The following is a 17,657-nucleotide window of genomic DNA, read 5'->3' on the forward strand; positions in this document are numbered from 1 at the left end:
TCTATAATGACTTGGGGAAGGGAGCATGAAGGCCATGGGGTGAGCAGCACTGGTATGTGTGTGTTCATAAATGCCTCTGGCTGCTCTTTGGATCCTGCCTAATATCTTGTAGGAGGTTTCTGCTTCTTGTACATCTTGCTGGATCAAAACCCAAACATCAATCTCATATTTTCAAAACATATTGTTATAGAAATAGAGGGGATCCCCATAAACACTAGGAACATATAAATACTAGGATTTTGACTGGGAAATGGATTTTAAAAACTAACTGCAGAGCTGTGCCAGAGAGGGAATTCCTGGACTGCCTTACGCAAACCAACCTGGCTGGTTGAGGGAAGGGCAGACCTGTTAGCATCACAGTAAAGAGCAGGGGTAGGCAACCTAAGACCCATGGGCCACAAACGGCCCATGGGGGTCGTTTAACCAGCCATGAGTTGCCCCTGAACTGAGCTGCCCGCTTGGCAAGTCCCCACGCACTGCGCTAAAGCGGCGCAGTGTGGGGACTCACTTCCGCCAACGTCGGAAATCGCAGACGCTCATGATCTGGCCCACGGAGGGATCTCCGCTGGAGTGAACCGGCCCAGGCGAGGAAAACCTTGCCGACCCCTGGTAAAGAGCCATTGAGGGTCCTGCCCCAGGTGTGACCAGAGACTGGAAATTTGGAAGGTTGCCACGGTAACTGCTCTGGGGGAGGGCAAAGGGCTTCTGGGAAGAAGGGGGAAAACAGCTGAGATCCATCTTTGTGGAATAGACTAAAAGTTACCTGCAATGCTTTGAGCCATGCTGTAAATTATTGTTATTATCTGGACTCCCTCCATGCAGACTGAAGGTGCAAATAGGCGAATAAACCCTATTTCTTAAAGCACAACTTTCTCTGCCGTGTCTTCTATTCTCCAAAGGGACACTGACCCTGTATGTATGCCTGCAACCCTGTGCGCTCTCTTGTTACTGCTTGGCAGAGATCGGGGCAGGCACCAGGCTTTTGTAACACTATTCAGCTTCTTTTAAGTACCATTAATGTTGCCACATCCACTCCCCACCTCCCACACCACCCCAGTGTCCTGGTTATTTTTAATCCAATGTTAAGACATAATGCACAGCAGCAATTTCCAAATGGTAATTAGATATCCATAGAGACACACAGGTTATTTAATGGAAAGTCATCATCAAATGCAATTGCTGGGTCAACTTTGTAAAAGGCTTGGGAATCCCTGAAGTAGATCACATGCACCACTGAATCCCTTATCTTACCTGTAATGGGAGATAGACAGGGAAAAGAGGGTCGTTCTTCTGCTCAATAGTTGGCATATTGTCAGGGTCCTGGTGTCTTGGCATCAATTCATTGGAATCTATCCCTGCCATTTCTAAGAGCTGAGTGATATCCAGGCTGAGATATAATCGTCTCAACCTGGTTAAATAATAAGATTAAACAGTTCATATTTACAGGAAGCGCGATTCAATTCTTGTTAATCTGTTTCAGGGACTGACTAATAAAGTAAATTGAGTAATACAGGGTAATAAAGAGACAGGCCAAAACTATATGCTTTGGGGCAGTCCAATACTCCAATGTTGTCAGAGATGGGTACCTGATTCAAAAACTCCTCTATTATTCTGAAGACCATTCCAAATCAGCTTGTAGATTTTTGTCCATGGAGCCTCAGGCTGAGGTTCTGTGAGAAAAGCTAACGTATGTAGCTCAATCATATGAATTTGGCATTCCAAAGCCCATTGAAATCAGAGAAACGTATCTACCTCTCTGAAGGATTGCCATCTTACAACCTGAACCTATGCAGGGCTAGAGGAGCCTAAGCCCACCCATTTCAATAGTTTTAGTATAGGCTCGCGTAACTCTCTGTATAGAAATCCAGAGCTGCACATCCAAATGCAATGGTCCTTGCCTGTGTTGTACGCAAGTCCTTTGTAACCATTTCCTGGCACTAATTACCTCTCGATCGCTATTTTCCGAGGACACTGTCCTGGAATCACCTCAAAGGGAACTTGTACTTTTGGCTTATATGATTGCAATGGAAAGTCCGTCTCTTTGATTATTTCTGTAGTTGGTCCAATTTGCTGGGCATTCAAAATAGACTCAATATTCTCAGGAGTTTCAAATGTTGTGACTGGTAAGAAACAAGATTAAGAAAACAAAAACAGTTTTTTAAAAAAATATGTGGTTACTGTAAGAGTCCCAATCCCAGACTTACCAGGGAGTCTGACTGAAGTGACCACTATAGCAGCGAAGGCACTGCCTAAGCCACTGAAAACAGCAGTGGAATCTGCCCAGAGAAAGCTGCATGCACATTGCAAAAACTGCTCCCACCCTGCAAAGGACAGAATTTGTGGTGATTTCCAATGCTTGGGGGCCCAGCTCTGGGAAATTTCCCTCTCTTCCACCCAGATTAAAGAACAATAGTGTAAATCAGAGGTTGGCAAGGCTTACCGGGCATGGGCTGGATCACTCCCATGGAGATCGTCTGTGGGCCGGGCCAGCGCAGCACGATGCCAGAAATTGCTACTGAGCACGTCTGCGGCGCCGGAAATCACTTTTGTGCATGCCCAGATGCCGGAAATCACGCCTGCGCAGAAGCGATTTCCGGCGCCGTGGACATGCGCAGATGCGATTTCCGGCGCCGTGGACATGCGCAGATGCGATTTTCGGCGTCTGGGCATGTGCAAAAGCGATTTCTGGTGCTGCAGACATGATTTCTGAACGATATGAATCAGAACCATGCGGCAATTTCAGGACTGTCCATGGGCCGGATCTAGAACCCATTTGGCCTGGAACCGGCACGTGGGCCTTACGTTGCCTACCTCTGGTGTAAATCCATACGTGATGAGATCTTTCATATTTTCCACTTCCATTGAAGTAACTAGAATGGGTTTATCTATTTTACTTATCTTCCGCTTAATGTTATTTATCTGTGTTTTGTATTTAGTCTAAGTTATTTTGTAACTCTTGCCAGTTTCATGGTGAAATCAACAGTTATGAAACCCAGGGACAAGTGAAAAGGGAACAGTTATCATCCATCCCATCTTGGAGAACTGAAAATGTTTGTTATGCATATATGCATAATGCTAAACACGCACTGAGAAATGTTGGCTCCTCCTGTGTCACACTATGTTCAAATCTTCACTCATTCATGAAGTACGTATCTCAGCGGGAGAGCATGCAGAGGTCCCCAGGTTCAATCCCTGACATCTCTAGGTATGGCTGGGAAGACAGCACCTGGAGCCTTAGAGAGCTGCTGTTAGGCAGTATGAGCAATTCTCAATTAGATGGACTCCTTGTCTGACGCAGTATAAAACAGCTTCCTATGTTCCTAAGCTCACAGGGTGACCTTGGGTCAATCACTTTCTCTCAGCCTACCTCACAGGGTAGATGTACCCGTACCATGTCCCATATCCCCCAAACAAAAGACGTTCCCCCCTCCCTTTCATTTTCAAGCTCCTTAAACAAGCCCAGCTATTGGGTCTTCTCTGATCCCTTCAGCATGGCTACCACCCACTTGACTGGGGCACGGCTGCTAGTCCACTTGTCTGTAAATCCACAGATATTTATTCTGCCCTGACTTTGCTTGACTGTTCTGTTCCTTTTGGCACCATCAAGGATCAATCATACTCTTCAAAGTTCACATACCCCCCCCCCCCCCGTTACAGGAGCTCAACTTTCTTCCAATTTCCTAGGGAGGAAAGTGATGATAACAGCCTTTTCCGTGTGCTTACCTTTTGGCGTGTGATCCTCATGCTCTGACTGTTTCAGTAAGTCCCTGTATACATTCGGACCTGCACTCACATCCTGAAATTTAATATAATAAGGATTACAAAGAGACAGTACAGAAACATGTATAGAATTCAATGAGCAAACAAGAATTGGTCATATACAGAGAGAAAAGAAAAAGCAAGCTATGATCTGGTGAGCTAGTTTTCATAATAGCAATCAGACTGCAAAGAATGAGATATGACATCTGATGGTACATCCAGTGGCTTGTGCAATTCCCTGAGATTCTCAACATTAATTAAAAGACAAACACATTCCCAGCCTCTACAGCTGAAGGGAAAATGTGTTAGTAGTTAAGGGTTAGGAAGTATAATAAATCTGGAGAAGCCTCCAGTAATCATCAAGTGGAATTCCTTCCCTCATCCTAGTCCCACTATAAATAAACTGGCAGTGATCTACCCATTGGATCGACCAGAGTTGTTGAGCTCTTTTAGGGGGGAGGACCAAAGTTGCTGAGCTTTTTTGGGGAGGGGTGAGCGATCAACCGGTTGGACAGGCCTGATATAAACCAATCTCCACTCATTTTTCTACAAGTCTCAACCCTCTTTTCCTGTTCTAGAAGAGAAAGAAAGAAAGAAATTGAAAGTCTTTACCTTTTGAAAAAGCCAATAAACTGAAGCATGAGGGGTACCATTAAGGGAAAGCCATTTCACTTCCTAAAAACACCTGAGATACTATAGAAAAGGACTTTCTATTTTCATGAAAATCACCCAACTCCTCAAAGCTCTAAAATGTATTAAGAGGCGAAATAAATAAAAATAACATTCCTACCTTCCTATGACATGAAAAACAGCTTTAGAGGAAAGAAAGAGCAGAGATGGGGCAGAAAACAGAAATGGAACTTCAAAATATATGTTCTTAAAATACATTTATCTATCTCTCACTCTAACACCAGTTTGTGTCATTTATATTTCAACTGTCTACAGACCAATGATAGATAGAGGTTCTAGTCACTTACCCCCAAGAGATCTAAAGCTCCTGGTGTAAGGACATCTGAGTAAAATCCTCTTTCTTTTATCGGTGGGTACTTCTTACTGCCCGACGAGGTTTTGCTGGTTCCCGGAAGGCTCTCTGAACCCTGGCTACTGGGGTAAGGGGGATAGGGACTCCTTCCCAATGACTCTGTCAGTTCCTTCTTGACTTTATCCATCCTGCTCTTTGATCTCCTAGAGGAGGGGTAGGAAAGAATTGTGAGGCTGTTCTTCACATCATAAAGAGGAAACAAATTATTAATAATAGCTCTGTATCCCAGAACTTCCAATTTTCAGGGCAACTTACTAATCAGATGAAGTAATAAAAAGGCTCATGTACATGCTACAAATCATGTTTAGTGCTTTAATTGCATAACGAAGGGGACCGGGGTCTGTTGAAACATGGAAGCCATGAACTCAACTCAGAACTGTCCACATCAGATCTCAGGTGGATGGGGGCTAGTTAATCAGAGATGTGATGATATACTTATAGAGATTCTCCTCTCCAGACCTGAAAAAGATTTTGGGAAGGGAACCACAGGCACTGTAAACTTAAACTGTAATAATGCAGAATATGGATGTAATCTGCCTGAAAAAGGTTCACCGTGGCTCAAGCTCACTTTATAAATGCTAACCCAACTGAAAATCATCTCACACTTCAAAGCTTTATCCTTGGTATGACCTGTATACCCCATTCATCTATTAAAGAGCTGTCCATTCTGAATCATCTAATCCGTTTGACTCCAACAGTGGTCAACCAGATTTCTCCTAACAATCATATCAATCTGTCAAAATGCATGGCCGACATGCATCCAATTTGGAGTGAGACATACTTAATCCTGTTGAAATCAATTAGCTTAAGCCTGTTTCATAGAGCAATCCTACTTTGGTTAGGAAAAGAGTGAAGCGGTGGTTTTACTGGCACATCCCAAGCCCTGCTGCTGGCTCATGCTGGCTTGGGCAGGTAGGGGCGATTCTGTTGATGGTATTGCTATGTCATCTCCAGACTGGCATAGTTGAGGTGGCTCAAGCGTGGGGGACCCTTGGGGAATCCATGAGGCCTTGGATCTAAGAGATCCAAAGCCATTGGCACCAGGCACCTGATGTATTTCACTTTTGGCCTTTCTGCTTGCTACTGCTAATGGGAGACCTTTCTTCCCACTAGGGCATAGCTGAAGCTCCACTGAAGAAAAATCTCCAGTCCTACCAGCAGCTGTTCTCCTCCCTTCTCTTTTAATGATCTGAAATATTTTATATTCTGTAATTTTCTTAATTTGTGGTTGGTGGACTGTAAATAAACTATATTTGTATTTGTCTCATTGTATCCACCCACCAACATCTTAGAGTTAGGATTGTGCTGTATGCTGGATCTAGGCTATTTAAGCTTTGACCATAAGTCAGTAATTGTATTGTTACAATATTAAATGAGAAAGAAATACTTTCCATAATAAAATGGATCCCACAACATAATGGAATCAAGTTATACCCAGATCTAATGAAAGACAAAACAAATAGACCTTTACAAAAAAAAAAACCTGGTTATCTTACCATCGCATAAACCATAAAGAACACTAGGATTCTTTAAAAAACAAAACTTCAAAATAGAATAAATGTGAAGTGTTTGGTTTCAGCTTCTTCACTAATTAAAATAAATTCAGAAAATGGCTGCAGGAGTCTTTTTGTTTAATTGTCTGGTTGTTCCTTTTTTCCTGGGTGATCTCCTCTCACAATTTCTATTCAGCTGTCAGGTTAAATGCAAGCACAAGCAATTATAATGAGCCTGGGTATCCAAGCTATATAAAGATACTTATGTAAATGAGGGTGTTAATTAAGGGCTGCCCTCAGCATTCTGGCAAGAGGCTACTGCAGTCTTTTGTTGTGCAAAATCTGGCCCCCAAAGCTATTCTTTATGTGCCCAACCTAACCTCTCACAGCAAGATCTTTCCTGATTGGCTGCGACTACCACACATGGATGGCCACAACATAGTGGGACGGCACCAGCGAATAAGGTTTGGTGATCAGTGACTGAGCAGATGCTGTCTCTTAATTATGAAGGTGAAATGGCAATAAAAACCAAGACACGAGCAAAATCTACATACCTTTGAGGGGGTCAGCCTACTCTGTTTTGTGCTGGCTCAGCAAGTTAGCACTTTCATGAAGTAACTGCCACAATATACTTTTTCCTCTAAAGGGCCTTCTTAAAAAGTGACTTTCTTTTCTAAGTTGTAGCCATACTAGTTCTCCTCCATTTAGCAGAAAGAGAGCTGGCACAAGGCCTTCACAGTTTGAAAAACAACAACAAACAGAACACTCTTGAAATGTCATGTCATGGTTAGGAGAAGAAAAATGAGCACTTCCTGGTCTTTGGCATAAAGGTAAAGGTAAAGGTAAAGGTACCCCTGCCCGTACGGGCCAGTCGTGTCCGACTCTAGGGTTGTGTGCTCATCTCACTTAAGAGGCCAGGAGCCAGTGCTGTCCGGAGACACTTCCGGGTCACATGGCCAGCGTGACGAAGCTGCTCTGGCGAGCCAGCACCAGAGCAGCACACGGAAACGCCGTACCTATTTATCTACTTGCACTTAGGAGTGCTTTCGAACTGCTAGGTAGGCAGGAGCTGGGATCGACAGACGGGAGCTCACCCCGCCGCGGGGATTCGAACCGCCGACCATACGATCGGCAAGTCCTAGGCACTGAGGTTTTACCCACAGTGCCACCCGCGTCCCCAGTCTTTGGCATATTGCTTGCTAAAAGGGTGCAGAAGCACCGCCCTGTTGCAGGGGTACAGCACCAGAACAACCACTACTGAAACTAGATAAATACAGAAATAAATAATAATAATTGGCCTGGACATAGAAGGAGCAACTGTGCCTCTCTTCTCTAGTGATGCTTCAGTTGCAGGACTCCACGCCACCCTGCCTTACCAACAATGAACTAAAACGGGTAAGGAGATAATATTTTCCCAGCAGTGAGCTATTTGGGCTTGGAATCTGGGAAGATGTACCGGTAATTTACTCAAAGGTACTATTACGTAGGGTGGGGGTGGGTTTTCCCATGACATATTTATAACAATTACACATTAATTCATAACAATTATGCTTAAAAACAACAACTAATACTCAGGCCCTTATTTTTCAATTTTTAAACTAATGTTTCCCAAACTTCTAACCGCTGAGGCTCCACTTATTTACTGAATTAAAATGGGAGAAATACTTTGCCTTAGATATGAAAATATGTAGTTTTAGCACATTAAAATATTAACTACACAAAGGAAGCTGCTTTACTAAGCCAGGCAGTTGGCCATTGAACTACGTAATGTTTAGAAGATATCTGAACGCAGTCCTGTATCAGGAAGTTTTTAATGTTTGATATTTTACTATGCTTTATTTATATATGTTGTAAGTCAGCCAGAGTGGTTGAGGAAACCCAGCCAGATGGGCAGGGTATAAATAAGAAAATGATCATCATCATCATCTAGCTGAATATTGTCTACACCGGCTGGAAGGAGCGCTCCATGGTTTCAGAGGAGTCTTTCCTAGCCCTACTTGCAGGGACTGAACCTGAGACATTTTGCACACCACAGCTAAGCATTTCCACCTGAGTTGCTATTCTGAGTGTCCCTCCAGTAGGAAACAACCATGGGCCACCACCTGAGGGTGGGTGACCCAGCTGCATCTCTGCATCAGGAGTGATCAGTTGATCCACTTACACTTAGAGGTACACAGTATGGCAGCTACTGTTAGATAGTAATCAGTTCAGTCTAATGCACACATTGCTGCAGTATTCAACTTCAAAATCTATAATGTGCGTGTAGGTAAGATAGATAGATAGATAGATAGATAGATAGATAGATAGATAGATGATAGATACCATGGTGTCAGACATGATGTACAGGCGTCCTGAAGCTACAGCCCTGCATGAGGTGTGAATTACTGCTTTTTGTCTCTGTGGGAAGTCAGCTCTGTAGCCTAATGACAACACTGCCAATATCACCACAATTTGCTATTTCAGTACTGATCTAATCATATGTGAAAGAAATAGGGCAATCACACTTATGAATTTCTGCATATCCACTCCAGGCAGAATATGTGTGTTACAGAACCTGATTATCTTAAGGTCAATTTGGGGACCAACATATTCAGTCTTCTCAGTCTCATCTTTATGTATTGCGTCGGAACAACAATGTAAGCTAAAAGATATTTTGGTCCAAAGGACTGTGTTGGTTACTTGCCTATCCAAAGAAAGAAAAGCAAAATAACAACAACTCTCGGGTTCTAATGTGTTCTTGACTTCTAATGCAGACTAAGAAGAATTTGAATCTGGACTAGGGAGGTAAAAGAATTACCAGCCATTCTTAAATGCTGCAGTGGGCCACCCTAAGGTGCTGCTGCACCCTGCAAATAAATTAATTGAGGAATGAAAGGCTCCTAAAACACCAAGTATTAGGTGATGCACAATTGGGAAGGGACTGAAGCTCAGTTGCAGATGGAAGCTCACAGGTTCAGTCCGACATCTCCAGTTAAAAAAGATTCAGGGTTATGTGAAAGACCCTTCTCTGCCTGAGACCCTGGATAGCCACTGTCTTGCATTGTAGTAGACATCACTGTGCTAGATGAACAAATAGTCTGACCTGGAATAGGGCAGCTTTCTGTTATTCGCTGCTCTAGAAAGCCCTCTTCCAATCAGCTCTGTGTGATTCGATCAATCACTCCAGAAATAGAGATGCAGATAGGTCTTCTCAGTACATACACATTCAATGTAAAAGGCACATGAATAATCATCCATTTGATGATCTTCAAGAGCTCTGCAAGCATTTGATGTGGAAATATTCTCTTTATGAAATTCATAATGTTTGAAGCAGCCCCTAAAACAGAAGAGGACATCTACATAATAGTTTATTATTTGGGGTTAAGGTGAGTCAGCCGTGGGAGTAGGTCTCTGAACAATGGAGTACAGGGAACTAAGGAGGGGTTGCATTTGCTCCGCTCTGTGACTGAAGTAGACTCACCCCCACAACCCTCTCTTTATGGCCAACCCAGCAAGTGCGTGTTTAGCAAACAGACACACATCTGGTTTGGCCCTCACCTAGTGATTTCATAGAGCTTAAAGTCTAAAATCTTACTTAATTTGTATTTTATCTCTGGTTCTGCCATTTGTCAAGTCCCTGTGACTTTTTAAAGCAATCTGGAAAACCGGTTTTTTAAATAATCTCTTTTATGAGTTGATTTGACATCTCATTTATATATCTATGTCCACAGTATGGGACAAAAACACAAACGAGGCAACCAAAATATAGGGCCACAGCTGGCAGAATCACAGTCTTCTATCATATAATGAGGAATTGGGGCTTATAGTTAGAAAATAGTTCAACAGAACTGATTTGAAACCTCTCAGTGTAGGAGATGTACAATTGATAATGGTTCCTGCTGAATTTGGGAATGTACAGATAAGAAATTACTTATTTTGAATAAGCTGAACATTTGATAAGAGACTTCAGGATGTTGACAGATGGTGTGATTTTTTTCTTTCATAGACTATGCTTTGGTGGTTTTTCTGGAAAGATTTATCGATTTGCACTGCAAGCTTTGGAAAATGGGCTGCTGTCTAGGTGAAAAGGAACATCTAATATTTGCTTTTGTCTAACAGTAGTAGTTATAGTAATACAAATGTCAAAAAACAATCAAATTCAATTAACAAAAAACTTCATGGTTCAATATGTTGCATTAAGGGATGTGCATTCAAGCTCCAAAATGCTGGGAAATGGCAGCTTTTAAGGACACATTACCGTATTTTTCCATGTATAAGACGCCCCGTGTATAAGACACCCCCTATTTTGGAGGACTAATTAAATTAAAGAGGGAGATTGCGCAGAGTTGTTGAGCTTTTCTTTTTTGGGGGGGGGGATGCCTAAGAACTCTCACCCGCCTGGACAACAATTCCTATCGTACGTGAAGCAGAAGCAACCTATCGTTTTACCGCTCGCAGACAGCACACACCAATCACACGCCCAATTGCGGCAGCAGTGGCCAACTGACAGCAGCCATTGCCACAGCCACCAATCACCCGCACTAACGCCGGTGCCAATATACTGCTCACGGCAGCAAACAATCCCCCCTCCCCCCTACCTGTGTCTAAGATGAGCCCAATTTTTTAACGTTATTTTCACATAATAAAAGTTCATCTTATACACAGAAAAGTATGGTATTTAGGCAATGTGGATATGGCACGGTAAGCTATGCTGTGGTTAATTCAAGCTTCACCACTGCTTGGGGTACATATGCTGAGCAGGACAGAGCTGAAGTCCACTGACAGTCGTGAGGGACGGGGAGTGAGCAATTCACCTATGCATTATGGATTCAACTGAATCTCAACCGCTGTGCAGCTGGTACAGTCATCGGCACTTTGCTGGAGTTCTGTGCAATCACCAAAATCTATCCACCAATTAAAATAAACTCCTGCTCAGTATGCTGATCAAAGGAATGCCCATCTGTCAGATGCACAGGAGGAAGTACTCATACTAAGTCTTGACTCTTGTGAAACTGGCACAGTCTTTCCAGAGTACAGGAAAATAAAACCTGGCTTGAAAATAATTTACCAAACACCTATTTATTTAACTCTTGACAGTCTGCTCACTAAACCAGCTATGTACAATGAGGTTTTAAAAAAGAAAAACAAAACAGAGTAAGCCCAAGGGTTGTATCTAAAGTAGTGATATGTCATGGTCTCATTAGAAGAATAATTTCCACTTGTGCAATGTGACTCCCCTCTCCTTCCTCCCATGCACCCCTTAAATCTGTTCTAGGGGTTTCCCCAGAGACCCTGGAGCAGATCTGGGGAGGGTGGGGGAAGTCCTTGATGTAGGGTTGCCACCACAGCTGTTAATCAAGATCTGCTGCTATTTTTTTTGGTTTTGATGGAGCCAGTGCCAGTTAAGATGTGGCAACCCTACTGCAATCATGATTTTTGGATCCTTGTGAAATCTGCTACTCCCTCAAAGTCCTAAGCCAAAGTTCTCCTTACTCAACGGAAAAGTTGTTGGCTTCTTTATTGTGCTGAGCAATTCTCTTAATAAAAGGGATGGAAAATAATAGTTCCTTTCTACTGGTCAACAAATATTAGTTCTTCTTCACATGTGTCATTCTATTGCTTATAAGAATTTCATGCAGTTGGGCTTCAAAACTGATAATGAATATATTGTTGTACACTGGCTTTTTATATAAGTGGGTGGCTTCTAATTATAATATTGTATATGTTTGGGCTGCATAATTTTATTTTACACCCAAATAATATATTTTTCCTCTATCGCCAAGGAAGAAGAAAGGTCAAAGAGTAATCTTTTCCTTACCTAAAGCTGGTTGGTAAATGCTTCCATATTTTATGAAATAAACTATGATCTTATTCAGGAAAAAAATGTTTTTAAAACATTTCACTGACACTAATATTTGCTACTACTGCTGATCATCCATACATTGCAGAAACAAAAGCATTCATCAAGATATACCACTTCTTCAATGTCTCAAAAGCATATTTTCTGGATAAGTCTGCAACATTATTCAAGACAAGGACTGTGTAATGGTACTAAGAGAAACGAGATCATGCTATAATAGAAATGCTGACACAATATAAATCACGTGTGCTATGATGACAATATCAATTCCTCAGTCAAAGCCACAATTACATATCCAAGACATTGAATAACCACTCATTTTTCTTACTCTCTGGATGAGCTTTTGATGCTGTAGCTTCAACTCTTTGATTCAACATTTCAGCCAAATGGGCTAGGAAAACCATTGCTTTTTAAAATAGGGTTCAAAATGACTCAATTGTTTTAACAGGCAAAGAAAAAAACACTTTAAAAAAGCAATCCAAATAACAATAAAAGGCTGAAAGGAGAAACATCAGATTGGCTGACAGACAAATATCTGAGGGAGAATAATATTCTCTGTCTGCTTATGCATTCCTAGTGCCCCATTCATCAGGGGAATAAGCAAGAAGTGGTTGATTTTTAAAAAAAACCAAAACCTCTGCGCCTACAACTCCAAATCCTGGTTCTAAACAACATAAACTATTGTGCTAAAGCTCCTGTGATATCACAGAAAATGGTATTTCCCCAAAAGCTAGCCTTAAATATGCTTGAAAGAATATGTGAAAATGGCATCTAGCTTCCCTTTGAGAACCAAAGAGCACAAAGGTTTTCTCTAAGTATAAGCCATGCATGGCTGAATGTACCAGGATTCAATCTCAGAACATGTTTTAATGTCAGGGTTTAGTCCAAGGACACAGAAAGTAGCCACAATGTGGCTTAAAGATATGCCAAGTGAGTTTCTGTCAGTCCTGAGTAACTGCAACCAGTCCCCAAAACAGTTGGAATTTGAGAAAATAGCTTCCAGGTGGTACTGAACCCTGAAAACTCTTCTCTCGGATACTATGGACTATGAATTCATACACTATGGTAAAAGATAAAGCATAAATGTTCTGATACAAAAGCAGGTCCCTGAAGAACCAATACTGTAGCATAATTGCATAGAAGATCCCCCTGTCAACATTACCTTTCCAATGAATCAAACTTGTCCATACAGATGTGCAGGGGATTAAGGCAGGGTCAATATAGGCAAAAATAACACTGAACTGTAAACATGAAAACCTGCCGTCAAAAAGTCCTTCCACTTTTCATTCCTAGAGCAAAAACTAAAACAAAAAAAATTGCCAGGAAAATTGTAGTTTATGCTCTAGGTATGAGAAACCTAATGAAGGAAGCATAAGAAACAAGCCAAATAAGAAAATAGAATCCCAACATATTATTAACAAACAAACAAAAATAGGATAAATATCACAGGAATGTTTTATCTTTTGTAGTATCTTTATATCTTATATCTCCATTATAAGATGGAGATATATATGCCATTTTAAAGAATTTATGATAGCATTATGATGATAATATGGTCTAAAAACAATATTAGTACAAGAACAGTGCAACTTTCTCCTGTCCCTTTGGGAGTGCTGAAAAAGACACAACAGTACATGTACAGCACAAATCTATGCAAGTTTACTCAGAACTGTCCCACTGAGCTCAATGTAGCTCACTCCCAGGAAAGTGGGCATGATTGCAGCCTCATTAAGTAGTTCTAGACGTATGATTGAATCTCCTTTTAAATCAGTGAATATACTGTAAAGACCATATTTGATTCTAGAGAACCTCATCTAAGTCTTAAACCAATATATTCTGCTCAAATTTTAAGTACTAACAGAAGACACTCTATATGAAGAAAAAGTTCATATTTAACTGTGTAATCTTTGCTCACAAACTGTTTTAAAGCTTCAAGTGAATTTAAAAAGTATTTCCCACATCCTAAGGTATGCTACTACAGTGCTTTGACAACTTCTGTTATTAAAGACTGACGATTGTTGGTCCAGTTCCTTCAGTCACTGGAAGAGACTTCCCAAGTCACCCCGCCCAACCATCTGATCTGACTTAGGATGCACTTTGCCTAATGAACTCTTTCAGGAACCACCCTTTCATGAAAATGAAACAATAAAACAAAATCTTCAAGGAAAACGATGCCACAACTACCAGAGGAAGCTTAGTTCAATGTCCTATGGCGTGGAGTTTCTGCCCGCTGTAATACGTTAAAATACAGGATTCTGACATTTAATTTAAAGGGAGCTGGGACTGCTTGGACTGCTTCATTACAGTATTTCATAGAATTGTAGAGTTGGAAGGGACCACAAGGGTCATCTAGTCCAACCCTGTGATGCAGGAATCTTTTGCCCAAAGATGGAAAACTGCATGATGACATTAAAGTAAAACCCAGCCATTTCACTGGCTAAGATAGGTCAAATCAAAGGCACACTGTAAAGGTAAAGGTACCCCTGCCCGTACGGGCCAGTCTTGCCAGACTCTAGGGTTGTGCGCTCATCTCACTCTATAGGCCGGGAGCCAGCACTGTCTGCAGACACTTCCAGGTCACGTGGCCAGCGTGACAAGCTGCATCTGGCGAGCCAGCGCAGCACACGGAACGCCGTTTACCTTCCCGCTGGTAAGCGGTCCCTATTTATCTACTTGCACCCAGGGGTGCTTTCGAACTGCTAGGTTGGCAGGCGCTGGGACCAAACGACAGGAGTGCACCCCGCCACGGGGATTCGAACCGCCGACCATGCGATCGGCAAGTCTTAGGCGCTGAGGTTTTACCCACAGCGCCACCCGCGTCCCACACTGTATCCTTGCTGAAATACACCTAGGTGCTTTATTACAGTAGTGTAATGACTTCAGAAACTTCCATAGGAGGATCTTTCAGAGGCCCAGGAATGCCCTTGCTGGCCAGGTCGGGTTAGGTAACTACAGCATCTACTATCCAAGGCATTAGGTTGTAATTGTTCAGCAAATGGATCAGGACCTGTCCTGCTTTCCAGCTCTGGCTGGGTAAATCAGAGAAACATACAAAAGAGGCCTGCTGCATCAGGCCAATGGCCCATCCATTGCAGCACCCTGTTCTGTCACAGAGGCCAACCTAGATGCCCATTGGAAGCCCTCAAGCAATGTTCCCCCCAGTGTAGCAATGTTTCCCCCCAGCTTGAATAGGTGCCAACTCCTATGGACCAAGGGGGTCTTCAGTCCACCCCAATAAAATATTTGAGGGGGCTGCCCCCCATTACCATTCAAATGGTATGTGTGCACCACGTTGTGATTGATTATGCATAGGGCTGCCATACGTCCAGATCTTCAAAGGCAGAAGTGACGTCTGGGGGAAACTTTGGGGTCAACAATTGGGCTCAACAGCTGCAGTCTTCCTAACTTTTGGAGTGTCCTGGTTTTTACTTTTTGAAATATGGCAACCCTAATTATGCAAGGGGACGTGGGTGGCGCTGTGGGTTAAACCACAGAGCCTAGGACTTGCTGATCAGAAGGTCGGCGGTTCGAATTCCCGCGACGGGGTGAGCTCCCGTTGCTCGGTCCCTGCTCCTGCCAACCTAGCAGTTCGAAGGCACGTCAAAGTGCAAGTAGATAAATAGGTACCGCTCCGGCGGGAAGGTAAACGGCGTTTCCGTGCGCTGCTCTGGTTCGCCAGAAGCGGCTTAATCATGTTGGCCACAGGAGCTGTGCGTCGGCTCCCTCGGCCAATAAAGCGAGATGAGCACCGCAAACCCAGAGTCGTCCAAGACTGGACCTGATGGTCAGGGGTCCCTTTACCTTTAATTATGCAAGGTGGAGCTTACCTGCCCCCCCCATATTTTATTCAAGTTGGCACCCCTGCCAGCTTGTGATTCCAAGCAAAGGCCTCCAGAAGCACAGAGGCTAGGGGAAAGCAGATGCTTCAGCAATGAAGAGCATGAGAAGAGTCGGCCAACTTGGGCCCACCCGCCAACTCAGGTGCCTGTGGGGCACTTGCAAGCAGGACCCCAGAGCCAAAGCGCGCTCCCTTCTGTGCCTTCCCACCCCTATTATCCCCGTCCGCCACCCATCCCATTTGGGACCCCCCCCCCAGGCCTCCTCCGGCTGCCCATTTTCCCCAGTCCCACCCAGTAAGCGCGCAGGTGTACGCACCAACCTGCCCGGCCTCCCCCTCCTCCTGCGCCGGGAAACCGCTTTGGTCTCCAAGCCACAGACGCCGGGGACGGTTGCTAAGGGGACCGAACCATTCCGGACCGCTGCGGGGAGACACTCAGCTGCCTCTTTACCCCAAGCAAGCAGCCTTCTTTGATACTACCTAGATTCCCCGCCCCCCTTCTTCGTCTGACTTCTTCTCGGCATCTCACTTCGCTGCATTCCTCTCTTCCTCCCGCTCTTCTCTCTCCGCGCCCCCCCCCCACAACCGAGAAATTGGTTGTGCCCGTAGTGAGCCAACACGCGTCGGCTGCTGAGAGAGAAGAGAGGGAAGAAGTTTCCTTTAGTCGGCCGGAAGGTCGCTTGGCTGCCCCGTAGTCTCGAGCCAGGAGCGGGGCGATGAGCAGTGAGGGACGTTACGCTTCGTCCGGTTAGGGAGGTGCATGCCTGTGTATATAAATAAGCATAAGCACAGCCAGAAGATGGTGAAATGAGCAAAGTGCATTGAATTCGGGGGGAAATCAGAGGAGTTATTTGTGTCCAAGATAACAGTGCGCAGAAGCCCAGGCAAAACCCAGCTGGGAGTGTTTTTGCTTGAAATAAGTGGATATGTTTCTAAGCAAGATGCCTTGTCTCCACGATGCTGCAAAGTTGTCTCCCGTTTTTGTTACTGCTATTATTCTTATTAATTAAATTTGTAGATCTCAGGAGGGTTATAATGGATTTGGAGCATGCGAGAAGGTCTGCTCTAGGACTTGCTGATCAGAAAGTCGGGGTGAGCTCCCGTTGCTCGGGCCCTGCTCCTACCAACCTAGCAGTTCGAAAGCACGAAGTGCAAATAGATGAACAGGTACCGCTCCGGCGGGAAGGTAAATGACGTTTCCGTGCACTGCTCTGGTTTGCCAGAAGAGGCTTAGTCATGCTGGGCACATGACCCAGAAGCTGTACGCCGGCTCCCTCGGCCAATAAAGCGAGATGAGCGCCACAACCCCAAAGTCGGCCACGACTGGACCTAATGGTCAGGGGTCCCTTTACCTTTACGGTTATTGAACAGTGAGCATTGGGGCTGACCTGACCCAATAATCCCCCTGCCCAACAAACCTCACTGCAGCCAACTAAAGATAACCAACCATGCCCCCCCTCACTACCAAGAAATATGTTAGTATGTGTATGTATACATATATGTGTGTGTATGACTGGCATAAAATCCCACAAACATACTAAATGTACCACCACAATCCCCTCTTCCCCTTCTCTCTCTCTCCCTTCTTCTCCCACCTCACTCTGCATAATATATCACATCAAATGTAAAAAACTTTATGATGGGGGGGGGGGGACAACACACATTTTTGTGTGAACCAAGATCTTT

At 43.7% G+C, this 17,657-nt stretch overlaps 1 protein-coding gene across 4 annotated transcripts in view; it reads right to left on the reverse strand.

Annotated features, from left to right (window-relative positions):
* DNAH1 (dynein axonemal heavy chain 1) overlaps window positions 1-16,513 on the reverse strand; it is a 123,157-nt gene extending 106,644 nt beyond the window's left edge. For 2 of the 4 annotated variants that reach the window (XM_080995344.1, XM_080995347.1), the window contains exons 1-5: window positions 16,452-16,513; window positions 4,737-4,944; window positions 3,724-3,796; window positions 1,946-2,120; window positions 1,252-1,408 (exon numbers count right to left, since the gene is read on the reverse strand). In XM_080995344.1, the coding sequence (XP_080851470.1) occupies window positions 1,252-1,408; window positions 1,946-2,120; window positions 3,724-3,796; window positions 4,737-4,944; window positions 16,452-16,510 (672 nt within the window). In that variant the 5' untranslated portion in view covers window positions 16,511-16,513. Of the gene's footprint in view, window positions 1-1,251; window positions 1,409-1,945; window positions 2,121-3,723; window positions 3,797-4,736; window positions 4,945-16,288; window positions 16,404-16,451 lie in introns of those variants that run through there. The other 2 variants (XM_080995346.1, XM_080995345.1) reach the window with 2 other exon arrangements.
* Between the last annotated feature and the right edge of the window lie 1,144 nt (window positions 16,514-17,657).

The sequence above is a fragment of the Podarcis pityusensis genome, assembly GCF_964106645.2.
Source record: "Podarcis pityusensis genome assembly, chromosome: 2".
NCBI lineage: Eukaryota > Metazoa > Chordata > Lepidosauria > Squamata > Lacertidae > Podarcis > Podarcis pityusensis.